Source organism: Rattus norvegicus, chromosome 2 (assembly GCF_021556685.1).
Source record: "Rattus norvegicus strain SHRSP/BbbUtx chromosome 2, alternate assembly SHRSP_T2T, whole genome shotgun sequence".
NCBI classification, from domain to species: Eukaryota; Metazoa; Chordata; class Mammalia; order Rodentia; family Muridae; genus Rattus; species Rattus norvegicus.
Window position 1 is genome coordinate 154,966,108 of NC_141535.1, and position 26,912 is coordinate 154,993,019.

The 26,912-nt window shown below is 40.9% G+C and overlaps 2 protein-coding genes across 6 annotated transcripts in view; one reads left to right on the forward strand and one right to left on the reverse strand.

The window, feature by feature from the left end:
* Ift80 (intraflagellar transport 80) overlaps positions 1–23,914 on the reverse strand; it is a 95,373-nt gene extending 71,459 nt beyond the window's left edge. Inside the window, exons 1-5 of one of the 4 annotated variants that reach the window (XR_015660792.1) lie at positions 23,788–23,914; positions 14,157–14,238; positions 9,560–9,781; positions 7,298–7,408; positions 4,873–4,941 (exon numbers count right to left, since the gene is read on the reverse strand). Coding sequence is in view for 3 of the 4 variants with exons in the window: in NM_001013911.2 (NP_001013933.1) it covers positions 4,873–4,941; positions 7,298–7,408; positions 9,560–9,781; positions 14,157–14,193 (439 nt within the window). In the remaining variant the exon portion in view is untranslated. Of the gene's footprint in view, positions 1–4,872; positions 4,942–7,297; positions 7,409–9,559; positions 11,339–11,464; positions 14,239–23,787 lie in introns of all 4 variants that reach the window. The other 3 variants (NM_001013911.2, NM_001439462.1, XM_087619499.1) reach the window with 3 other exon arrangements.
* Positions 23,915–24,134: 220 nt separating this feature from the next.
* Smc4 (structural maintenance of chromosomes 4) overlaps positions 24,135–26,912 on the forward strand; it is a 28,342-nt gene continuing 25,564 nt past the window's right edge. The window contains 3 exon segments of one of the 2 annotated variants that reach the window (NM_001037185.2): positions 24,135–24,448; positions 25,370–25,507; positions 26,486–26,664. In NM_001037185.2, coding sequence (NP_001032262.2) covers positions 25,375–25,507; positions 26,486–26,664 — 312 coding nt within the window. In that variant the 5' untranslated portion in view covers positions 24,135–24,448; positions 25,370–25,374. 2 annotated transcript variants of the gene reach the window in all.

Sequence of the window (26,912 nt, forward strand, 5' to 3'; positions counted from 1 at the left end):
TCCATCAACCCAAAGGCAAGAACAGCAATTCCTGGGATCTGCCAGGTCTTATAGACTTTGGGTGCCAGGGCTCACTGAAATAGCCAAACCAATATATGAGGCCACCAGGGGCCAGTAAAAAGATGCTACACGGTTTGTTAACGGCCTTTCCAATAAATACTTTCTCACCAACCATCCAGCAGTGTGCATTCTGCTTGGATCATAGCTATTCATACTAATTTGTTTATTTTCTTCACCAATTTCATCATATATAGTTCCATCTTTTATTGTTCCACTTCTGTCTGAAAATGGGAAATGTACTCGCATATTTACTTGAATATTTTAATCTAATCTTAATCCACAATCACCATGTACAGTGTAACACAGATAAGCTGACTTGTAATTATTCATCACTTACATACCCTTCTCAAATAAGGATAATGACTACTCGTAGGCACCAGGAAGAATCACTCCTAACTCAGTTAAACTGCATCCCACTCCAGTTGCAATTCATCTTTAATATTAAAGAGAGTTATGACTGTCACTTCCTATGTAGAAACCTAGTAGTTATAAACGATGTGTGTAAAAAGCTCTAACAGTCAAAAAATGAATACAGGACTGACTATTGGCATGCAGTTTTTAATCCCTATATTGCAGAGTCTGAGTCAGTAGGATCTATGTGAATTCAAGGACAACCAGGGGTAGAGAGAGACCTTGTATCAAAAAAAAAAATTAAATGCAGGAACTAATTTATCTTCATTAACAAATAAACAGAAGGGGAACAAATCACCCTGCCTCAGCAGGTGAAGGCACATCCTGCCACGCCTGATGAACTCAGTTTGATCCCCAGGCCCCACAAGCGCAAAGGGAAGAATCTACTTCTGTAAGTTGTCCTCTTGTTGTGAGGTGAGCACACCAGAGACTGCCACATGGACACTCTTACAGCCAAAGAGAAAATCTTTATTGCACAGGGAAGCTTAACCAAATCATGCAGCCCCAGCCCGTGACTCTGTCTTTTATGCACAAAACCCACATCCTGACTGTTCCATTTCAGTCAGCAGGAAATGTTACTGCAGAAGGCAAAAGGCAGGGTAGGACATTTGGAGACTTCCCACTTGGGGACTTAGCCTTTGCTCCTGTTTTGGTAGGTGTTGCAGCCTACATACTGGGTTTCCAGGCCTGAATGGTGCTTCAAACATGGCGCCAGTTGTGTAAGGTCTGGAGGCCTGTTACACTCTGACCTCCTCAGATATGCCACGGCATGCATCCATCCACATGCATATACAATAAATAAATGAAAAGATATATAGATATATACATATTAGAGAATAAACTTTTTTAAAACGTATAGCTGACATGAAGGTATAGACAAAATAATAAGGATACTTTCAACACTGTTCAGAGAATTCCAAGTTTTAGAGCAATTTAGAGTTGATATATTTTTATATCCAATTCCCAGACTCTGCGAAGGAAGCTGAGTTGCCGGGCTTTCTGATTTGAGCCATTAGTGCCCAGCCCTCAAAATCTGCAGTCTCCAACTCACTTTATAAGTCATCAGGAACTGTTCTTCTGAAATAGGTCATTATGACAAGTTAATTTCTCTAATAATTTGTCCAGAGATGAAGCATGAAAAGTCTGCCTTGTTAGAAAAGAACACCAGTAATTAAAACTTCAAGAATTATATGCACAGTTCTGTAGTATTACCTTTAAAGGCAGATTGTTTGACTGAAATAATAACATGGTAACCAAAATAGGAAAATATAACTTAATATTATTGATCAATTTCATAATTAGTATAAACCTTGAATGAGAATAAGACTAAGTAAGGTAAAAGTAATTAGCAGCTTCCAAGTTGCCCCCTACTAACCCTAACAGGATTTCCCTATGTAGCTCTGGCTGTCCTCAAACTTGCTCTATAGAGCAGGCTGGCCTCAAACTCAGTGATCTCTGCCTCCAGAGTGCTGCTACCACCTGGCTCTCTAAGTAACTCTTACACCAAAGAAATTATTGCTATTTAAAATGCTGATAAATAATATCATTATTAACTTAAAACATTTGTTTGTACACTAAGCAGTAGTTCAGTTTCTAGATCCTTAACATATAAAGTACAGCACAGAACTAATATGTAGCACTATATCACCACCCTCTGATGAATACTGTTAATATGGAGCAACTTACTCCAGGTTTCTACTTCAGGCTTGGAAAATCTGAAATTCAAAGGCAGTATGTGGCAAAGAAAACAACCACGGAGGGGCTGCAGTGGCTCAGTGGTAAAGAGCAGTTGGTTCTCGTGCAGAGGACCTGGGTTCAGTTCCCAGCACCCACAACTATTTGTAACTCCAGTTCCAAGAGATCTGACACCTCTTCTGACCTCTGCGGGCAGGCTAGGAGAAAATCTATGGGGCCAACAGCTATACGTAGATTGGTGGTAGCCTAGACGTTACAAGGCCTTGAATTGGATCTCTAACTCTGGCATTAAAAGAAAGAAAATCTATAAAGCCAAAAGAAAATCATTGTGTCCACTAAAGACTTATTTTCAATATACAGTTCATCATTTTACTACCAAAGTAATAATAAACTCTAAAGCATGAAACATACCTATGTTCCTACAAAATCTAAAGGTTTCTATTCATCAATGAAAATTCTACTTAGACATGATAAGCAGAATAAAAAAGACTTTACCTCAGAAGACATAAACTACTTAGCATTTCTGGTCACCTCTGTTAACATTTACTTAATGAATAACTAAAATATATGTAACTTTAACATTAATATAAGAGTAAACACCATTTAAAAATATAATTAGTTATAAATGCTTTATGTTACAATTTTTAAATAGAATCCTGAACAATTATCTGCAAGTGTTTTTTGGCAGCCTGTCTATAGATCAGTTCATACATGCTTAGGTAAACAAAAGATTCCTTTGTGTTCTAGGACATTTAACCTGCTTTACTATAAGAATTTACATGTATTTTAAGCCCCAATTGGAATGGCTACCACATTGATCTACTGCCACTCCTCCACCCATATAGATGTGTATCTGTATGAGGATATGTAGCATATATACATACATATATGTGTGTGTATACATATATATAGCATAGATAGATAGATAGATGATAGATAGATGATAGATAGATAGATAGATAGATAGATAGATAGATAGATAGATAGATAGATATTACTCATACAGAACTCAGAGATGCTCCTTTAAACAGTGCCAGTTACCAAGTTTCACTCGTCACCATGTCTATTCCCCTTTATTAGGACAGAAATCAAAGTTTAACATAATTTATAAGGAGTGCTAATCTTATCAAATTACTAGGACTTTTGTTGTTTTGTGGCAGTATAGCCCAGCTAGACAGGAACTGTCTATGTAGAACAAGCCTCAAACTGGTAGGCATCTTCATGCCTCAAGCTCCAAGTACTGGGATTACAAGCATGGCCCACTAGTACATGTTCTCTCTCTCTCTCTCTCTCTCTCTCTCTCTATTTCCCTCTCCCCCCCCCTTTCTTCCTTTTCAGTACCATGGATTGAACCCAAGGCCTTCTGCATGCTATGTAAGGAGCTATTCTTGAGACAAGGTCTTGTTATATACTCCAAGATGCCCTCAAATCTAATCTTCCTGCCTTTGACTCTTAAGTGCTATGATTAAAGACATGTAGCACCCTGCCCAGGTAGAGTGTCTTAACTAAATACCCAGATATACTTTATATGCAAGATATTCTAAATATTTCAGAATCATTTAAAAATATTTAGCTTATGACTGCCTTTATATAAATTCACAAAGAAAAAAGAAAAAGCCTGTCTGTTAATAATGTAGCTCTGGATATCCTAGAATTGACTGTGTAGATCCAGCTGCCCTTGAACTCACAGAGATCCAATCCTTTTGCCTCCAGAGTATTGGGATTAAGGGTGCCCACCACACCACACCTGGCTTTTTAAATATATCTTAATTTAAGTATTAAATCAGGCATCATGGAAAGTAAGAAATGTACAGAGCCAGTGAGATAACTCAGCAGGAAAATATTTACCACTCAGCCTATGACCTGAGTTCCATCGGGAGTCCACACGGTAGAATGAAAACCCAACTCCCATGAGTTGACCTGTAACCTCCACATGCACACCCTGATGGGTGAAGGCATACAAACCCACAAATAAATGAATACATAATGTAATAACAACAACGTACAGGGGCTGCAGAAATACTCAAATTAGGACATGTGTTGCTCTTGCAGAGGACCCAGGTTCAAGTCTCAGCACTCACAAATTCCTGTAACTCTAATTCCAGAGGATCTGACAACCTTGCCTTCTTCTGGCCTCTGCACATACCAGGCATGCACATGGTGCACATCATGCAAGCAAAACATTCACATATATAAAATAAATACGTCTTTTTTTAAATGTTCATAAGTCCAAATAGAAGTAAGAAAATTCAGGTTTTGAATGTAACCAAAGTCAATCTCAACCACTATAAGATTCTATTCTTTGAGAAAATCTTATATATATATATATGTATATGTATTATATATATGTATATATATGTATATGTATTATATATATATGTATATATATTATATATATACTTATCCACTATAAATAAGTTTTTAGTTCATTTATTTTATGCATCTAGGCATTTTGCCTGCGTGTATATATGTGTACCATGTTCATTCCTGGTGAGAATATGGTCAGATGCTTTGGAAGTGAAGTTTCAGACTGGTGTGCACAGCACTTGGGTTGTGGAAACTGAACTGAGGTCTTCTGCAAGAGAAATAAGTGCTCTTAGGTTCTGAACCATCTCTCCAGCACTGTAATAGATTTTTTATAGAAGAGAATGCTGCGGCCCTCGTGTTGTACAAACGCAGAGATAAAGGACCAAGTGTAAAGCATACCTTGCTGAGCTAAAGTTGATCTAAGCATCCCCGTCTTTGACCAGATTTTTACTTGTCCATCTTCTCCAACTGTGCAGAAAAAAAAAATTATCTGTAGAAAATAGTCTTAAGATTACACTTGCATATATAAATAAGCATCTACGTGTTTAAAATTCAGACCCACTTCATTCCAAGTGTAAGAGAGTGTGTTTTAACTGTAAATTTAAATGAAAATTACATGGAAAAAAACACTTTCATCAATGTAAGCTAACTTCTGTAGTCAACTTTTCATTTTTTCCTTCAAACTTGGAAAACTCAGGAATGTGTTACCCACACACTATTTCCGTTGCCACCATGATCTCCACTCAAACATTAAGGAATGTATTCTCCATGTACTATCTACTGCAGCTGCTGCCACCCAGGAGATGAACTCCACCCGAGCCCATCTTAGCTCCAGAAGGAAGAAAGAGCTTGGAGCTGCAGACAGTCATTTAAGGAAGGGGCTTCTGCTTGCTTGCTTGCTTGCTTGGTTTTTGTTTTTCCAAGACAAGGACTCACTGTGTTGCTCTGGCTGTCCCTAACTCTCTATGTAGACCAGGCTGGCCTCAAACTCACAGAGATCTACCTGCCTCTGCCTCCTGAGTGTTGGGATTAAAAGGCATGCACCACCACACCCAGCAGGATTTTTGTTTTTATTTTCTTACTTATATTCTATTTCTGTGGTGCTAGGGATCAACCTAGAACCTTGTACGTAATGGGTGAATACTTACTGTGCTACTGAAATGCATTCCAGCCTAGAATTTATATTTCCTTCCTAATTTTTAAAATGATTTGCATCTAATACATTTATGTGCTGAAAAAGAAGCCATTGGAAAAGAAGTTAAAGGTACCAGTAAGACAGAGGACATGTCACTAAAAAAAACAACAATAACAAAAATCCTCCAGAGAAGGCCTAAGGGAGACGTTAAGGACGTCTGCACACATTTCCGTAGTCCTCTTCAAGGGGTGTGGCTTAAGCTGCTCTTCTTCAGTGTGGTCTGTACTTGGTGACTTGCTTCTAAGGTGAGCAGGATGGGAATGGCCAAGTATGACTTCTGAGGGTGAATCAGAAAAGATACTGTGGTTTCTAACCTGCTTTATTTTTCACCCCAGAAAAACCATGTGCCATGACATAAAAATATTCTACTAACCCTATGGAGATGCCTATGTGGCAAGGAATTAAGGTCTCCTGCTAAAGCCAGAGAAGAACCAAGGCTCATGCCAGCGTCCACGCGCGTAAGCCAGCACGATCAAGCCTTCTCAGGACTGTAGCCACGTGTTTCAACTTGAAGGAACCTTATGGCACACACAGCCAGAAATATCCACTCACCAAAGGGGCTCTCAGGCCTACAGAAATGGGCACATATTCAATACTTATGGCTTACGTCTCTAATTGTTGGGGTAACTCATTATGCAGTGATAGATGACTAATACAGTAAGTCCTACCTGGAGTAGGCTGGGATAGAAGAGAGAAAGCAGATATAGGTAAGTTATATGAAAAAATTTTCAATTTTAGAAATTTTTATTATAACTTTTACCTACTCTAGGACTTGATCATTCTAAAAGCATCCTTTGATAGAAGAAATAAAAGTAACGGTTAGTATGAATGTCAAAAAATGAACATAGTGATATTCTCCTGTAACCCCAGCATTGAGAAGACTGAGGCAGGAGGATTGCTAATGAGACCAGACTGACCTACAAAATGAATACCAAGCCAGCCTGTACTTCATATCAAGATTTTATCTCCAGAAAGAAAATGAAGGAAAAGTAAAATATTCTGAATGATACCTATGCACAGCAGTCTAGATTGGCACTGTGACAATTATTTGCTACTAGATGGTGAAATCTGCTACTGCTAAATGAATATGGTAGTTAGTTTTAAATGTCAACTTGCCACATGCAGAACTAACTACCTGGGAAAAGAATCGTAACTGAGATATTATCTAGATCAAGTTGGCCAAGAGGCATGTCCATGGGGGATTATCTTGACTATTACTTGACATTGGAAAACCAGCCTAGTGTGGGTAGCACCACTTCAGTCTGGCCCAGAACTACAGCAAAGAAAGCTAGTTAAGTTGTTTGCTCTCTCTGATCTTGACTGTGGGTGCAATTTACTGAGTTCCTGCCTTGACTTCCCCACAAAAACAGACTATAATCTGGACACGTGAACTACAATAAGTCTTTTCCACCCGGATGCTGGCTTTGCTCACAGTATTTTATTACAGCACAGAAATGAAAGTAAAACAATGAAAATGCCTTCTTTGAAACTTCCTTTACAAGTTCATAAAAGGTTATTTGGGGGCGAGGATGAAGATATTGATGAGTGGTAGTTCACTTGTCTCGCATGTGAAAGAGTCTGGCTTTGATCCCAGCACAGCAAAGAAAGACAAATGTGCAGATCACTTACCTGTAACTAATGCAGTCCCTTCGTAATTCCATCTTCCGGCGAGCACAGCCCCACAATGAGCTTCTACACTTTTTTCCACTCTTCCTAACTTGGAAATCAGATGAAACTTACCTAAAAGAAATTATCTGTGAGAACCTATTTTATTAATTGACTTATATTAAAATATCAATTAGCATTACTAAGCCAACAATCAGCTATTAGACACTAGAGGCACAAGGACAAATAGTGTCATTATTCTTCTTAATCTCAAGGAATGCAAGTCTAATAAAAAAAAGATGTATAAATATAGCATGATAGACATTCACAAATAGTATATTTCATTTAGTAAGCAAAAAAGAATTTAAAAATACATAAGCCATGACTTCTTGGGGTAATGTAACTTAATTACAAATGAGAAAATAGTTATATACATTTGAAAGATGCAGAACCACATTTTAAAGATCACAAATGCCTTACAACTGTCCACAGACTGGGACATACCAGTAATGTCAGCACATAAGACACTAAGGACAGTGATTCCAGAACAGCCTGGAACACACAGTGAGACTTGGAAGGACAAGGAGAGAGGGAGAAGAAAAACACAAAGGAGAGGGGAGAGGAGGGGAAGACAGACCCGAAGGTGTAAATGATATGTCACAACTACTAAACGGAGTATGTCTTACAGTAATCTAGTGTCTAGATTATTAATTCTGAAAATTCTATATTATATAATTAAATGAATGAAGACATATATTGATAATAACCATAGTTCCTTCTGTTTCCAAGAATTGGGGGGGTGGGGGTGGGACTAAGCCCTGTAGCATTGAATTAGAATTGGTATAACCAGAATATATCCAAAGTTTAGATAGAAAGTGATAGATTTACTGACATGCAATTTATTGCATACATTTATTTATTTATCTATTGGGAGAAGAGACTGCATGTACCAAAGAATGCATATAGAGACCAGAAGACAACTTACAAAAGTCAGTGTCTCCTTCCCACAATGTGGATTTAAGGATTGTAATTCAGGCCTTCAGGTTTGGCAGCAAGTGGTTTTACCCACTGAACCATCTGAATGGCTCTGATTTTTAAGCATACACTTGTATCCCCATGTCCTAGCTCTGTTTGATGAAGAGTCTGAAGAGTAGTCACACCCCTTAGAAAGAACACTCCCAGCAATGCCTGTATCTTGGCTTTTAAATATCATTATTCATCTAAAGACAGAGCTGTTTGGAAAATGGCTGACTTAGAAAACAGGACTATAAGATTAGTCCTGTTTGGGGCATCTTATGCAGGTAAGGACATGCTCAAAGCATGAAGAGCACATCCACAAAACAAAAACAAAAATCAGTGCCATTGACTCCACTGATTGCACTCTCAGTGGCCAAATGTGAGACACTTTCAAAATCAAGATTAAGAAATTATAGTAATAGAATATTAATGAAATAAACATCTATGAGGTTAACCTAACATTAAAGCAAGTAAGATAAATGGCATGGGACAGAAAGTTTTTTTCTTGAAGTAGAATAGCAACCATCTAACATGGATTACAGAGACAGACAAGCTATCCTCTGGCAGATTTTCTGGTAATAAATGATCTAGCCAAGAATCATCGGTAGATTTTTGGAAGTGAGAGGAAGTCTAAGAAGGAAAAAATATTTTTATGTAGTATCAAATACACTTTCATAAACAAGTTATTAAAAGGAGGGAACAGAGCCTAGAGAGATGGCTCAGTGGTTAAGAGCACTTGTTGCTCTTCAGGAGACTGACTTTACTTCTCAATGCCCAAATGACGGCTCACAACATCCGTAACTCTAGTTCTGGGGCATCAGACAGTGTCTGATCTCCCCAGGCACAGGCATGCATGTGGTACACATGCAATACATACAGGCAAAACACATGTACACATAAAATAAAACTAATTAATGTGGGGGTGGGGAATAGTAGCATCGCAGATTTACTTAGTAAGCATCGGCTATCAGATAAAGACAGTTGACATCACAACAATTTGTCAATCAACAGCATGAACCTCCCAATAGTCTCATTAAAAATGTGTAGGCTGAGTCAAAAAGAAACCATGAAAAAAACAAAAACAAAAACAGGGACTTTCTATAAAGTAATAGACCGGAATCCTTCAAAATCACCAAGGTCACAGAGGAAACTAAAGTGACAGTGTATCTACATCAAATAGCAGTTTTATTAGACAACTCCAGGCACAAATCACAGTACTGTGCTATATTGTTAACAGAGCTGTGCAGAAGCCATTTATTAGAAACTTACCATCAGAGCTTGTGAGGACGAAACTTTCTGCCTGAGTCTGCTTCTTTATGCCTAAACTCTTCGGAAACCAGTGAAGGTCTATCGGGTAGATGTCATCAGGCAGCTTGACGATTAGGCTGGTTTCACTGGTTAACAGGTTCCACTTCACTATCTGGTGATCGTCACTGCATGAGTACAGCTCCTCGGCAGTAGTCCAACCCACGCAGCTCACTAATTCTTGATGTGGTACTGGGTCAAGGAGATGTAAAGTCATTCAAGATGTGGACGATGAAAAGCCAAATGAATAGCTGAATGTTTTCCAGCTTCTAAATGTTGTTTTTCATTGTGTGACTTTTTTATATTTTTAATGATTTATTTAACTTTATTTTATGTACATTGGTGTGAAGATGTCAGATTCCTTGGAACTGGAGTTACTGACAGTTGTGAGCTGCCAGGTGGGTACTAGAAATTGAACCCAGGTCCTTTGGGAGAGCAGATGGTGCTCTTAACCACTGAACCATCTCTCCAGCCCCTCATTGTGTAACTTTTAATACTTTTTCCATATAAAGGAAATTGTCTTCTGAATAAGTTGCAAGAAGAGAAATCAAAGAAGAATGCCAGACAGAGAGGGAACAAAATTTGTGATTGAAGATATTTCATAAGCATGGTCCACACACACACACACACACACACACACTCAAAAACAGTAAGTAAACACACAAAAGGTAGGAAATGATGTTGGGAGATAGGGAGGAAGAAAGGGGGAACCAAAGATATAAATGCTTACATATGCATCTCATTACAGAAATTGTTATTATAAAAATATATTATAGTTTTACATTGTTATAGATTTATTTAACAAGTATGATCTATTTAATGTGTGTGAATGTCTTGCTTGTGTGTAAGTCTGTGCACTATATGCATGGCTGTTACCTGTGGAAGTCAGAGGAGGGTTCCAGATCTACTGGACTGGAGCGTGCTAGCTAATTCTGCCAATTTGATACAGCTCGAGTCATTTGGAAGGAGGGAACCATTTGAGGAAATGACCCACTAGACCGGCCTGCGATGCATTCTTCTTGATTGAGGATGGATGTGGAAGGGCCCTGCTCTCTGTGGGTAGTGCTCTGGGATGCTGGTCCTGGGCCACAGAAGGATAGGCCAAGCAAGCCACGAGAGACAAGCCAGTAAGCAGCATCCCTCCATGGCCTCTGCATCAGCTCCTGCCCTGACTTTCAACTGGAAGTCCGTCACTTTCAAGTGAGGCTGTGGTATGAAACTGTAAGGTTAAAGAAACCCTTCCTCCTGGTTGCTTTTGGTCCTGGTATTTTATCCCAGCAATAAAAACCTAACTAAGATGGATTTATGGATGGTTGTGTGCCACCATGTGAGTGCTGTTAATTGAACTGTGTCCTCGGAAAGACCAGTAAGCACTCTTAAGCTCTGAGCCGCTCTCTCTCTTTTTGAGACAGGGTCTCCCTAAGTATCCATAACTGGTGTAGAACTTACTAGGTAGAGTAGGCTGGCCTCAAAATTACAGATATCCCTCTGTCTCTGCCTCTGCCTCTGCCTCTCTGCCTCTGCCTCTGCCTCTGCCTCTGCCTCTGCCTCTGCTTCTCTGCCTCTCAGCCTCTCAGCCTCTCAGCCTCTCAGCATCTCAGCCTCTTGGCCTCAGCCTTGGCCTCTCGCTGCCTCTGCCTCTGCCCCTATGCCTCTGCCTCTGCCTCCCAAGTGCTGGGATTAAAGGCATGAGCCACCATGCCCAGTAACACACATTATTTAGTAAATTAAAAACATTAGGGGCTGGGGATTTAGCTCAGTGGTAGAGCACTTACCTAGGAAGCGCAAGGCCCTGGGTTCGGTCCCCAGCTCAAAAAAAAAAAAAAAAAAAAAAAAAAAAAAAAAAAAAAAAAAAAAAAAAAAAAAAACATTAATATTTTTAAAGACTGAACTCTCACAGTGAGCTGTCTCTTCCAGGTGCACACTAGAATGATGGTCCTCTAGGGAAGAAACTACTACCTTACCATTTCTCCTGTTTCCATGCCAGTTGCCTGTTTCTATTTTGACTTTTTCATTTGTATGGTCCTAAGAGTCCTAGTGCTCTATGTATGATGGCTCCATCCCAACCCTTACTTATTTATGTTTAATTAACAATAAAATGGTTTTAAGTCTTAGAACCATATTTATTATTTATTATTTATTATGGGGGAGTGTGCATGCATGTGCGTGTGGTGTGTGCACACATATGTGTGTGTTGTGTGTGTATGTATGAATGTGTATGTCTGTGTATGTATGAATGTGAATGTGTGTGTGTGTTATGGGTGGATGCGTGTGTGAGTAAGCACCACCACAGTGCTTGTATAAAGGTCAGAGGGCATCTTGCAGGAGTGTGCAGAGTCGGTTTTCTCCTTCCACCACATAGGCCCCAGGAATCGAACTCAGAACAGGCTTGGTGCCAGGTCCTTTACCCACTGAACCATCTGAAGGCTGCAACAATACAAATTTTCTGACACTGAAATAAACAATAATTCAGCTACAACTTACCTGTAAGATGCACAGGAATAAATGAAATATGATCCCCCAATTCTTTATTCCCTTTAGTTTTTTTCAGTCTCTGATCTAGCCCAAGAATTTCTATAGTTCCCACATCTACTATCAGGACAAACTGATAGTTTCCTCAAGCAGACTGTGTCCCTGGAGGGAATGTTCCACTTGTCACTTGTGTAAGGTGCTTATTCTTGTTTATCTTTCTACTCCTAACTCACCAGGTCAGCCCTGGTTAGGCAGTCTATTCTCTTAGAGTTCTTCTACCATCTTCTCACTTTTTCCTTATTTTCCCAGCAATGTTCATTTTACATTATATAAACAAACTTTTTCCAAGGAAAGAGACTGCACCCTAATGTGTTCCAAGATCTTTTAATTAATTCAAAATATGATAAATTAAGCAAAAAGATAAAAAGACAATAGAGTACGGAAGTGGCAGTGGACTATTCTGAACTGAAGCCCAATGGATGTACAGGAAAGGACACTGGGCCACTACCAAAGCGCTCAGCACAACTGCAGCCACCTCACGATGTTTCCTTTTTAAGGATTTACTTGATTTTTTATTTGTGGATATGTGTGTCTGCCACAGGTATATGTCAGTGCCCCCAGAGGCCAGGAGAGGGCATCAGATCCCCTGGAGTCACAGGTAGCTGTAAGTCAATCAGGGCGAACCACACTTGGGAAGCAGAGCAAGTGCTCCTAACTGTCCTGTCCTAACAATATCTCCAAGACCAAGACAAGCAGCTAAGGCAACCCCACGCCACACACGTTCATCTCAAAACACAACAAGAGTAGTTTCTATAAGGTTCTATACATGAGTATGTGCAGGGTAAGCGAAGACAGTAGCCATTTGAGGACTGCTAGACAAGGAAATGTAAACCCAGAGTTACCCTTGAGCTTAAAGGGGGAAGTGCAGACAGGGAGCACCTACAGTGCTCTGAATTCCTGAAAACACACTTTGAAAAGACAGAAAATCGAGTTAAAGAAAAGCCATATCTCTATTCAAGAATTAAATAATTAAAGTACTACAAATAAAAACAAAATTTAAAATGAGAAGGATATGCTTAAATCAGTATTCTCCTATTTCTGATGAGGGACCAAATTTTTCTTTGTTTAATATCTACAGCAGATCAACATCTTGAAAGATAAAATAAAAATGGGGGCTGGGAATATAGTTCAATGCAAAAACTGCATTTAATGTGCTCAAGGTAGGCGTGGATTCGATGCCCAGCAACAACATAAGTAAACAAACAAGCAAACAAAAGAACCTCAAATTACTAAAACAGGATCTCTGAATGCTGCAAGGGTGGTAAGTCCCCCCCATAGTAAGTTTCTTACACCCTCACAGACTGGCAATGAAGCCCACAGGTAATGCTGTGAGAACTGACTGAAATGTCTAAGAATGAGACAAAGAAGGACAATTTTACCTTCTTAAAGTCCAAATAAAGGCTCTGACAAAATATAAGGGTTGTATATATAGGAAAGAATAATTGCTGCCTTCCCTTGTGAAATAATAAAGCTTACTGTTAGGATTTCCCTAGCTTGCCCTCTACTTTATCAGGAGTACAAAGAAATAAAGCAAAACTAAATGAGCGCATATGTGTGAGATCACATTAGCAAATGAGTCAGAGCTTTGTTTTGTTTTTTGAGGCAAGGTTTCTCTGTGTAGCCCTGGCTGTCCTGGAATTCACACTGTAGACCAGGCTGGCCTTGACTTGAAAGTCCACCTGCCTCCCTAGTGCTGGGACTTACAATGTGCGCCACCACAGCCTGGAGGATTATCCAGGTTTCATTAAAAACTCTTTTAAGATTCTATTAGAACAAAGGTTACTTTTTAAATACTTCAGAAGTAGAGTAATAAAAATGTCAGTAAGTATTTAAAAGTAAGTCTTTGGGCTCACAGTATACTTCTGAAAAATCTACAACTGGAATCTTAAATATTTTAAAAACAATTTGTTTATAAAATACCATCGCAGAAATGAAAAATAGCCAGTAAGTAGTTAAAAAGAGTAGAAGAGAACCTTGATGGTATGACCGCAGGTTGAACACAGTAAGGTTTAGAAGATTAAAAGGATATGCTTTGGTTCTTTTAAGAGAGATATCTTCAGTCTCATGTCTCCAGTTCCAGAGAAATGCTAAATACCACTTGATTGTATTCACTGTAAAGATAAAGAGAACAGATATCAACATTGAGAACTGTGCACACAAGCATACAGGTACATGTATATACACATACATGTATGCACACACCTATACCCTTTGAGTCCTAAGAAACACAATAGCACCTTTAGTTCCTCTAAACACATGGAGAGAGGAGTAAAAGTATCAGTAGACAATAAGGCCCGTGGGTTGAGCACAGGGTTTGCTATAGCATGTCTGCAATAGGCCTACATTTCGGAACACCACTAAGTAAACCTGTCTGAGGCCATGGCATGCATGCACACATACAATAAATGAATTCTTAAAAACAAACAAACAAAATGTTCCAAAAGTATACTGGGACCAAGTAAAAAGATGTGGCAAACCAGGAAACCCTTGATCACAGCTCAGTTTTGATCCCGTATAATGAGTTAAATTCCTCAGGCTAAACTATATTTTTAAGTGCCATAAATCTATAATCTGCATGAAAACAATATGGTATTACCAATGTTGTGTGTATGTGTGTGTCTCAGTCTGGGGCTAACTGCCCAAAAGCTACAGCTAACACAATGAAAAACCACTGAATTGCTTAAGAACAAGGTGATAAATCGCTTTAAAAGTTACACAAGCTGGGTGTGGTGGTGCTGCTACTTGAAAGAATGAGGCACAGTTGTTTAAACCATGAACAAGACCAACATGGCCAGTATGATGAAACCCACCTCAAAAAAATTTTAAGTTGAACACAAAATCAACTTGTAGTATGGCATTGTAGCACACACCTTCAATCCCAGTACTTGGAAGACAGAGGCAAGTGGATCTCAGTGAGTTCAAGGCCAGCCTGGCTTACATTTATATTCTTTGAGCAGTGTTGTTAGACAATGTAGAAAAAAAATCAAGTGAAAACATAATTAAAAGGGGTAAAAAATCTCTACCAGGTCTAAAATTACAGGGAACTACAAACATTAAAGGAGGTCCTGACTAGAGATTAAAAAACAAAATCATTGGTGCTCACTGAGGTCGCTTCACAGTCCCTGAATTCAGGAAGTGTCCTGGGTAGGCAAAGTGTGCAGCACGCTCTACTTCTCTCTTTGGGTGAGTTCTCTTAAACTTTAAAAGTATAACTGTATGAGGCACAGACAGGGACAAATGTGATTCACTCCAGGCACATTTCCTGCATTTGTTTTAGATACTAAGGACCTCCTTAGCTTCCTCAAAGCCCCTTCCTTCTTTCCATCAGACCCTTTTGAGATTAACTAGTGTTAACCCCAAAGATTCCACCATAACGAAATTAACTACAGCAAGTTTTTTGTTTGTTTGTTTGTTTTTTAACTCATGTACTCGGGCTGTCTCCTCATAAAGGTAGGGTTCAAGAGACCAGCAGTGGGCATGGGGGTAGGGCTGTTATAGCTCAGGGGTAGGCAGTTTCCTAAGGGGGGATTTGGTGAGAATAGGAGTGGTTACAGAAGCAGAGTACAACTAGGTGGCCATAACAACAGGTGGACATAAGAACTCTGAAACAAAGGCAGGGTTGCAACGTGGTCATTACAACAAAAACCTGGTTTTCCTTTCCTGGAACAGGCAACACAGGATCATTTGTTGTTAAAATTCCAGGAGAAATGGTCTTAAAGTACAGTCTGAGAAACAGATTTAATCATAAACAGGAACGAGTCCCCTTTCTCTTTACGTCTTTACTACAAGATGGCTTTTAAGCCTAAGGTGAAGGCAGGCTGGTTCATCATTAGAAGGAAAAGGGTAAATAACACTCTATAAAGACCTGATTCATTACAATTATTCAAATCTATTAAAATTTTTAAAAGTACAAAAAATTTACAGAATTCTTGTTGCTTCTGCAATTGACAAACCAAAGACGGGATATTTACGTATTTATACTAACTACAACCTAAAACATAATATTTGGAATGATGAACTACAGTTACATCTATAATAATTTAGATGCTTCCTCACCAGAAGTCATAATCAAACCTTCTATAGTAAGAGCAGTTCATTCCTGTTACCGGTTCACCAGGCATTCAGACACAATGATGCCACAGAGAAAGAGTGCAAAAACCTAACACAGGGAAGATTCTCCCTGCCTTGGAGAGATTTTCCCTGAATTCCATTTAGCTGAAGTCATCTCTATCAATGACATCTAAATGTTGATATGGTATTAAATAAGAAAATAAAAGTAAATACTTTCCCCACATAGCCCATCTGAAGACATGCAGAACAGCCTGACGCTGCACTGAGGGATGTTACCTGCCCACATGAGATGGCTAATGTCCACTGTCAACTAGGCTGAATAAGAACAACCTAGGGCATCAGTGGGACATACCAAAAGCTCTATCCGTGATGGTGTTTCCAGACGTTTAGCTGAGGAAGAAAGTCCCACCTGAACGTGGGCTTGTGGTAACTTCTCGTGGCTTGGATCCCAGACTAATTAAAAAAACAAACTAGCCAGACAGCTGAGCACTGACTCCCTCTCGGTTTCCCGACCAATAGTGCAACAAAGCTGCTCTGCAGGCAACGTCGCCTGACCACGGTGAAACGCAGGGAAGGGTCTGACCAAGCAGTGGTCTCTCAGGAGTGGGCAGGGAAGGAGAGGACCAACCAACAGTGTCTGGGTAGGAGGGAAGGAAATGTCAACAATCCCCAGAACACAGTGTGAAACTTTACACAGGAAACAGAACAGCAATAGCAAAGCTTGTTCTTACGCTAAATATCATCTATAGGTTGGTGTTGATCCAGTGTGAGTCAACATTTATAAGGTTTGAGGAGAAAAACTGTTGTTTAGCAAAACCTGATGGGTAGGTATGGTGAACAAGTTTGTAATCCCAGCAAACACAAATAAATTAAAATGAAAACAAGATGGCTTGCTTGTTTGTTTGTTTTGAGACAGAGCCTCACTATGTAGCTTTGGTTGTCCCAGAACTCACTATGTAGACCAAGCTACCCTCTAACTCACAGATATCCACCTGCCTCTACCTCCTGAGTGCTGGAGTTAATGGTAGTTGTCACTATACCCCACTAAGAGTGCATTTTTTATCATCCAGGTCCACATGCCCAGGTTCCAGTGCTGGCATAAAGATAAATAATTGTATATCTGTCAAAGAGCAGGTAAATGTCCTCTGTTTGGGAAATTCCCCACTTCGAGTTTTATTATAAAAGTGGACAATCCACTTAGAAAAGAAAGAAGAAAAAGGAGAAAGAAAAATCTACTTCCTTCCCAGTTCTTCTTATAGCACAGACAGATACACTGACAGCCACTATGCTACACACACCTTATTTTGAGTGAGAAAGTACTAACTCAGGAGATATTACAAAAGAAATATACTCTAGGAAGAACTCCTAGTTGAGGAATTTACTATTTGCATACGTATATGAGATACCATGTACATGATACCCAATCTGAGCACAAAGTTTGATTATAAGAATTATAGATATATGTTCATTAAAATCTTGCATGGTACAATTTGAGGCTCCAAAATCTAAGTGTCACCAAAATACCAGTAGAAAGGTCCATACCTGCCTTTATATGACAAACCAGTGAGAACAGAGATGCTCGAATAAACATTGTATGAAATTCCTTGAGCCTATACTATGATGTACATAAATATCAAACTGTGTGCTCAGATTGGGTATCATGTACATGGTATCTCATATACATATGCAAATATTCCACAATCTGAAAAAAATCCAAAGCACTTCTGGTCCCACACATTTTAAGTTAGGGATACTTATCCAATACTATCAAAAAGTGGAATTCGGGGCTAGCAAGAGAGCTAAGGGGGCTGGGCAGTGATAGCCCATGCCTGTAATCTCAGCACTTGGGAGGCAGAGGCAGGCGGGTCTTTGAGACAGACAGAGCTACAGAGAAACCTTCTCCCAGAAAAAGAAAAAGAAAACAAAAGATAAAGGGGTAAAGGGGTAAAGGGGTAAAGGTACCTGTTGCCAAAACTAATGAGTTGAGTACAATCCTGGAAATGGCTCAGGGCTTTTTACCTTAAAACCCACTACCAATGACATGCCTCCTCCAGCCAGGCTGTAACACCTACACTTCTCCAAACAGCACCACCAACTGGTGACCAGGTGTCCAGATGCCCATGACTATGGAGAACATTCCTTATTTCAAACCACCTCACATGGCAAGTCTCCCCCACCTCTCTCTCAACACACACACACACACACACACACACACACACACACACACACACACACACACACACAAAATGCCAAAGTTGATAGCTCTATTTAGAGTTCTTTTATGGCTCTTCAATTTAAAAAACATTTTTTTTACTCAGATAAGTTCTATCAGAGCCGTTAGCAAACAAAATTTAAGGTCTATTGTACAGCTGAGAGGAAAACTAGAGGCAGGCTCACTATTTCCTAGAGAAGACTAAGACATGTGACCACCCAAGGCAGCAGGCTTATGCATGATAGTACAGTTCAGTAAGTAAGGCCTCCAACCCTCACCCCCTAATTCCTATATGTGCCTGCTAAGATAAGCTTACTGCTATGTGCTTGTTCTCTCTGCTTCCTGCTTTCTGTTCACCACCTGAGCTCTGAGCTTCTGCTCATACTAACCACACCTACTCCTGCAGCCATGCTGGCCTCTAACCCTCTAGGCTTGTCAGCCCAAATAAACTCTTCTAAGTTACACTGATCATTGAGATATATATATATATATAGATATATATATATATAAAATCTCCTTGCAATTCTACCCATGATAAATATCTACACTCCAATATTACCTTTTTATTTTGAGACAGGGTCTCAGGTAGCCCAGGCTGGCCTCAATCTGGCAATATAGCTGAAGATGTCCTTGAACTTCTGATTTTCCTGCCTCAAGCTTACAAGTACTATGATTAAATATGTACCATTAATACCAGTTTTCAATGTTTTCTTTAATCTTTTTTTTTTAATTTGGTCTCCTTAGAACAGCATGCATATGGAATACAGATGTGCATGCAATCAAAATATCCAAACACATTAAAAAATCTCTTTTTAAAATTTTACCTTATTATTGGTGTCTGTGGAAGTAATAGGACAACTTTTAGGAGCCAGTTCCTGGGGTAAACCTTGCATCCTTTGACTTGCCCTGAAGTAATTTTTACCTAAAAACTCTCTCTCTGACCTCAAGATTATTATTATTGAAATTAATTAATTAATTGTGTGAGTACAACAGTACAACTTGCAGAAGCTGACTGGGTCTCTCCTTCCACCATGCAGTTCCTCTACTGGATGGAAGCCCCTATCTTGCTAGCTCCCTATGTCACTGTTAATGGCTTTTACAACTTTTTTGCAGGGTGTTCAATTAATTGTGCAAAGCACTAATTCACTAGTCTAAAAATATGTATTAGATAGTGAGTGAGGTTGAGGGGATGGCTCAACAGGTAAACAGCAGCCCTGCAAGTGCGAGGACTTGTCTTTGGATCCCTAGCATGCATAAAAAACCCACATGTGTTTGTAACACTAGCACAGGGGATAGAGAGATGCAGAACCCCAAAACTGCCAGGAGGTCCAGCCAATTGGTAAGTTCTGAGTTCAGTGAGAAACCCTGTCACAAAAACTAACACAGTGAGGCTGGAGAGATGGCTCAGAGGTTGAGAGCACTGACCACCCTTCCAGAGTTCCTGAGTTCAATTCCTAGCAACCACATTGTGGCTCACAACCATCTATAATGAGGTGTGGCACCCTCTTCTGGCATGCAGACATATATGCAAAGAAAAAAAAAACAGCAAATGACAGAAGATAACAGATATCTACCTCCAGCAACATAGGCATGAGCACCTACACACACATGTACATACAAATACATATACACATGCATGTTTACACCCCAACCACACAAATACCAATGATCTTTAATTCAAATAAAACTGAAGAATCATATTGCACCAACAAAATACAATGCTACACGATTATTTTTCAAATGGACTATCTATTGATAGAGGAATATAACTGTAATATATAAAAGAAAAGCAAGATGTATAGCAATATTATGTAACTTAGGGTCAGCAAAATGGCTCATCAGGTAAAGAAACCTGTCACACAAACCTGATGACCTGAGTTCAATCCCCAGAACCCACCTAAAGGCTCTGGAAGGAAGAAATTGACTCCACCAAGTTGTTCTGTGATCTCCACGTGTGCCATAGCACATGCCTATACACACATCATGTACATTTTACAAAACCTTTGTCTGCAATAAAAAATGTATTTAAGTTGGCGGGTACTAAAATACTTCTCTGGGAAGATATACAAGACATTTAATGATGGATAGCACAAAGAACCCAATGAAAAGTGACATTGTTTTCTCCCTTTTGGATACCAGGCAAGTGCTCTGCAACTGCACCATGGCCTCCCCTATACTGTTTGACATTTGTAATCATACTCAGTAGTATAAGAAGCTAGACTGGCCTTGAACTGACAGAGATACCTGCTTCTGCCTCCCAGGTGCTAGAAGGCCTGGACCAGAACACTCAGATTCGTTTTGGTTTTTTGAGACAGAATCTCATAGTCCAGGTTAACCTTAAACTAGCTATGTAAAATAATCTTGAATTCTCTATACTCCTGCCTTTCCCACCTGAGTGCTGGCAATACAGGAGTCTGCTATCCATATCCATGTCTTAGGCAATGCTGAGAATCAAATCCAGGGCCTCTTTAAGCACTTTACCAACTAAGCCTACATCCCCAATCCCTAAATGCCTTATTTCATCATGTTCAGATTCAGACTTAAGACTACTTCTATATCTCTTCTTCATTGTGCAACTTAGTTTATGGCTGTTATAAAAATGTTTGTGTGCCAGGCATGATGATGCTTGCCTCTGATTCCAGAAATCAGGAGATAAACAGAAAGTCAACTCTGGCCTTGGCTATATAGTGAATTCAAGGCCAATTTTAGCTATATGAGATCCTGTTTCAGAAGAAAGAAAGAAAGAAAGAAAGAAAGAAAGAAAGAAAGAAAGAAAGAAAGAAAGAAAGAAAGAGAGAGAGAGAGAGAGAAAGAAAGAAGGAAAGAAAGAGGGAGGGAGGGAGGGAAGGAGGGAGATGTTTGCTCTGACAGGGCATGGTAAGTTCAATTAAATTTAAGACTGTCCTTAAGTAAAATGATTTATTGGAGACCACTGCTTTCCACATCAGTTAAAACTTTCCATATTGACACCATCATCAACTATAATGCTACTGTTTATGTTATTCCTGTTACCTCTTCACTAATTCAAAGGTCCATAAAGAACAGCATTTGACTTTGTTTATACTCTTAACCACCAAAATCTATAACAGTCCAAAAGAACTGTGAATCTTTCCTTTCTTTTGCCTAGGCACTCTTCCCTACCACATGAAAGCGTGTTTATTAATATCCATCTAACTAAAGCTATGACTGATCTCTTTTCCCTGTAACATAACAGCCCACTTCAGTTCTTGTTATGAATTCTTTTTCAGGCTTGAGAGATGGATCAGTGGTTAAGAGCATTGACTACTGTTCCAGAGGTCCTGAGTTCAATTCCCAGCAACCACATGGTTGCTCACAATCATCTGTAATGAGATCTGATGCCCTCTTCTGGTGTGTCTGAAGACAGCAGCAGTGTATTCATATACATAAAATAAATAGTTTTTTTTTTTTAAAAAGAACTCTTTTCCTTCTCCTCATTCTTTTTTTTTTAATACTATCTCACTGTAGAGTATTGGCTCCACCTCACCATGTAGCCTAGGATATTCTAAATGCATGGCAAACCTCTTTCCTCATCTCCCAAGCTATACACAGCTTATAGCTATATTCTGGACTTGCCTTTCAAGATCCTTCATAACTACTCTTTCTCAAATTTGATATGGCATTATTGATATTAGCACATACTTTAAATATGCCATCACACAGTAACATCAAATACTTATGTATACTAGATGAACAATTACAAACAATTCTATGAGATAAACATTATTTGTTGATTTTTTTTTATAAATAAAAATTCCCAGAAACACTTGATGAGTAAACTGCCCAATTATACACCCAAAGAAGTAATGGGATTTAGGGTTGTTTTCTAATTTTTAATGTGTACATGTGAGTGCCTGCCTGTATGTGTGTGTGCGTAGCATGTCAGGTCCCCTGGACTGGAGTTACAAGTAGGTGGGAACTGCTCAGTATGGGTGCTGGGAACCCATACTATTTTCTATTTACAGCGTTCTACTAAATTCTGCTCTGACTAGCATATACACTTTTCCATATGGCCTAATCTACCTTTTTATTACATTACATTATTTACTTTACATGCATGAGTGTCTTATCTGCAAGTATGTGTACCACATGCATGTCTCCCTCCTGAGGCCAGAAGAGGACACTGAATCCCCTGGAACTGGAGTTACAGATGGTGCTGGACAGAACCTGGGTCCTCTGCAAGAGCAATAAGTGCTTTTAACACTGAACCATCTCCCCTGCCCCAGTCTATTTTTTCATTGTAGGTATCTCTCCACTCGGCTTGGTTGTATTTTAGGACCTCTAAAAATACAAAATAATTCCAGAAGCTCCTAAGAAGAATCCCTGTATCCTCTTGGTATTCCTGCAACGCCCTCCTCCCCAAAATTCATTAAGCTTTATGGTGACATTTGTTTTAAGAAGACAATTTATTTTCAACAATAAATATAAAGGTGCATTATAATTTTAGCGAATGCTTATTCAAACCACACCAATCTCCAAACTCCAGCAGACTCACACTTGTAGTCTCCACCAGCACTTCCAGAGAATCACTGAACCTAAGTGTTATGCATCTAAGAGCCATGACATATTAGAACAACAACGTAAATTCACTCATTAAACAGGTTTATTGGTGCTGTAATATGCCAGATCCTAAATAGGTAGAGGGAAATATCGAGAAAGGCTAGCAGCTCTCAATTTAAAAGTTACTGTATAAATATTTACTAGGGGCTGCCAAATTAATCAGCGGTTCTTTAACATTGCGGAGGATGAGTGATTCAGATCGTTTTTTCAAAATTATAGGAAAACTAACCATCCAGGAAAATAAAGCCTAAACACACAAAACTTAGTATACAATTTTCAGAGAGTTAGAAACTCAGTCCCAACCACCATTATCCTCAAACTCAGGTTAAAAGCCCATTAAGGAAACCAAATTGCCCGGGATTAAGAATTGCCACATCTATTTAATAATCGTGGTTATTCCTTTCACTGTGAAATGCACACAAATGCTACTTATGAACTAATTCCCCCATAACGGTAACGAGTTATCACCGGGGAATCGTTTCTCCCATAGGAGTCCTGTTGGCCAAATGGTTATTTATATACAAAAACTTTCATTAGACACTAACACAAAATAGTTAAAAAATTATTGTTATTCATAAATGGACTACAAGATTACTCACTAATCCCGGTTTCCTCGCTATGCCTGTTAACTCCACATCCCAAGATCAACACCCAGAGAGAGCCCTCCCGGCTGGAAGGAGATGGAAAATAACTGATGCTCCGCAAAGCTCATCCCAGCAAATCAAGAGAAGGTAGGTACCGATGACCGCTACAGCTTCCAGGGCCTTTCTTCAAAGGCTCTGGAGGTGAAAAAATTTACCTCAAGTTCCAGGAAAGCGGTGGCAATTGCTCTCAGAGCTCAGACCAGTTACCAAGTAGCCTCCCGACCTTTCCGTCACCATAGTGATTTCTAAGCGCTATGAGCGTTCCCTCTGCCCTGTTCCCGCGATACTTGCCGGGTGCCAGTCACCCAGGCGGGTTCTTGACCCCGCCCCTAACCGAGCCCGCCCTCTCACTGGAAGGTGTTATTGGGCAACTGGACCCCGCCTACAGCTGTGGGCGGGACCCTGCTTGGTATTTTTTTTCTTTTTCAAATTTCTCCTGTCTTTCAAATGCTGTCGTTCTAAAAGTGCGAGAGGCCGTAGTGTCCACAACTCTTTCTGTTAAAGACCATAGAAAAGACGTAGTATCCCTCCTTGCTCTCCCTTCCCAGTCGGAACTTCCCCCTCGCGCCACAGTCCCGGGTAGAGCCCGCGCATGCGCTCGAACGGCCCGAAGATGGCGGTGGGAATCGCCGCACTTTTTTTCAAATTCGCGGGTCCCAGAAACCATTGCGCGCATTTGTAACGAATTTCCGTTCGAGTTTGGATTTTAGGCGCCATTTTCGAGTGAAGGGCCCGGAGCCGAAACACCGGTAGGAGCGAGGCGGGGGTCGGCAGTCCCACGGTTTCAGCCCTGCTCGGAGTGGACCTGCCGACAAGGTGAAGTACTTCTTTTCTAGATCAGGTTATCTCATTCTTCCTCCCTGCCCCGCGGGCGCCGAGAACACGGAGGCCTGGAGCCAGAGCGGCCAAGTGCAGCGGAGGCGGCTCGGGGAGCTCCGTCGCCTGTCACCCCTCCCCCTCGGCTGCCGGGCGGCGGCTCCGGCGCCTCTTCCTGGGGGAGGCTGCGAGCCTGTCTCGGCCAGGGCGTCCCCCCTCCCCCAGGCCGGTCCGTCCCGTCTCTCAAGGGGACTGCAGTCCCACTCAGAGCCCCTCCTTGGGGACTTGGCATGACTTATACTGTCCATCGGGACTCCGCCTGGGACCGGGGGGATAAACCCCTACTATCCCGGAAAATGACCCAACCGGAGCCGACGCTGCCAGAGTCCAATTTTGCAGTGTATGGCGGGTGGCTTCGGCTTCGGCCATCCTCTTCGCTGGGGCGGTGAGAAGAGACTTCGACTCCTCCGGCCGTCCAGGACTCAGGACCTAAATGGCGGGTTGCAGGGAGGGGGATGACAAGTCTGCCGGGCAGGCGCTGCTGCTCTGGAGAGTAGTCACGCAGACCCGAAGCTGGTCGAACTTCTCTTTCCGATACCGAGCGCATTCACTCCCCAGCCCCGACGGCAGGAGACTGTCAGCAGATGTCCTTCTCTTGAGAGATGGCTCCACAGGGGCGGGTGGCCTGAGCGAATTCCTCTGTCCCGGGCGGGCGCGGCTAGGATTTTTTCCCACTTACCTGGGGCGTGGGAAAAGCCGTCCCGCCTGGTTGCCGCCGCTGTGTTCCTAGTAGCCACTTTCCTCAGGACCCGCTACCTGCTTGCGGCGGCGGGTGGGTCCTGGGCGGAGCCCGTCCTGCTGCTGCGGGACCTGGGCAGCGAGCTGCGGGCCGACCTGACTCCAGATTCTCTCCTGCCGCAGCCACCATGCGGCGTAAGGGCACCAAGCCCTCCACTGCCTGCCACCAGGAAGAAGGGCCGCCGCCCTCCGAGGACGGTGCCCTCAGCGAAGGGGAGAAGGAGCAACCGGACTGCGAAGTGGACAGCGCTGCAGCTGCAGGTGAGTGACCGGCCAGGATCCGGGTGCGTCAGAAGCCTGCGGAGGTTGGCGGGCCGCAGGCGACAGGTTGACTTCGGTAGCTCCGGAAAGCCATTCTGTGGTTTTCTAAAGAATTCCATGCAGTTTTCTGTAACGGTTCTGGAAGGGATGAATGTGAGCGGAAAACTTGAGTTGTGAATTTCTGTGTTTCGGAGTAGCACTGACATCTTTCCCGTATTTCCGTTGAAAGCGGCAATGGTCAGCCCTGAGTTGCTGAGCGCCTGTGCGCCCCTAGACTGGATTGAATGTGATGTGGAGTTGCTTGACTCACCCTTTACTGTTGGACTGCCTTTTGGGGTGTAATAGTAATTTTTACTTTTTAAAGTGTGTCGGTGTTTGGTGATGGGGGCATATGTACATGAGTGCAAGTTCCCGTGGAGGGCATGGACCTCCAGTTATAGGCGGTCTCAAGCCTCCGATTGCGGGTGCTGGGAACTAAACTCGGGTCCTACACAAGAAAAAAAAAAAAAAAACGCTAGGCCCCTTAGATTGCCTTTAAAGAGAAGGTATAATTTGAGAGTGTGGTGCCTTCTGAGTGTAGAAATTAAGAGCTAGTGTGAAATTCCCGTGACCATTAAGTTTGTGAGTTTCTTAAGTGCTGAACCTTGTAGAGAGTTGGATTTTCGATCGTTAGAGTTGCATCTCCAGTCTCATATTATTAGGCATCGGGGAATCCGTTTGTTGCAAGGTTTTCTTTATGGTATAGTATTTTGACTCCTCTAATGAAAACAGTGTAGTTTTACCAAATTTTGTGAATGGTCTGATTTCTTTGACTAATTTGAAGGAGTATCCATCCCCATGAGTTTAGGATTTGTTTGTGTGGAAAATAAATTCCTAGGTTTCAAAAGTAACATTCCTGCATTACGTTCTTTAAATACTAGCAGGCAATGGGCTTACAACTAATTACACTAATGTAGGCTTTCCTCTTCGTTAACCTAGAGACTCCAGGTGAGGAGCTTGATAGCAGAAGTTTAGAAGAGATTTTGAATAGTATCCCTCCACCCCCACCTCCAGCAATGGCCAGTGAAGCTGGAGCTCCTCGGCTTATGATAACTCATATTGTAAACCAAAACTTCAAGTCCTATGCTGGAGAGAAAATTCTGGGACCTTTCCATAAGGTATTTGCCTACTTAAGTAACTTGTAATACATCTTTATTACAAGATATTTCAGTTTTCTAACGGTCCTGACTCGATTCACAGACATATGCACATAGACACAGACAGCATGTTGCTGCCTGTGATTTCAACAACAGGAATTGGTTTTTTCTTTATCTGATATCTGGTATATCTTTAGCACTAATGTTTGCATATTGAATAAGACCTGATTTTGTTAGAAGGTAATTTTTTTCCGTTGACTGTGCTAAAG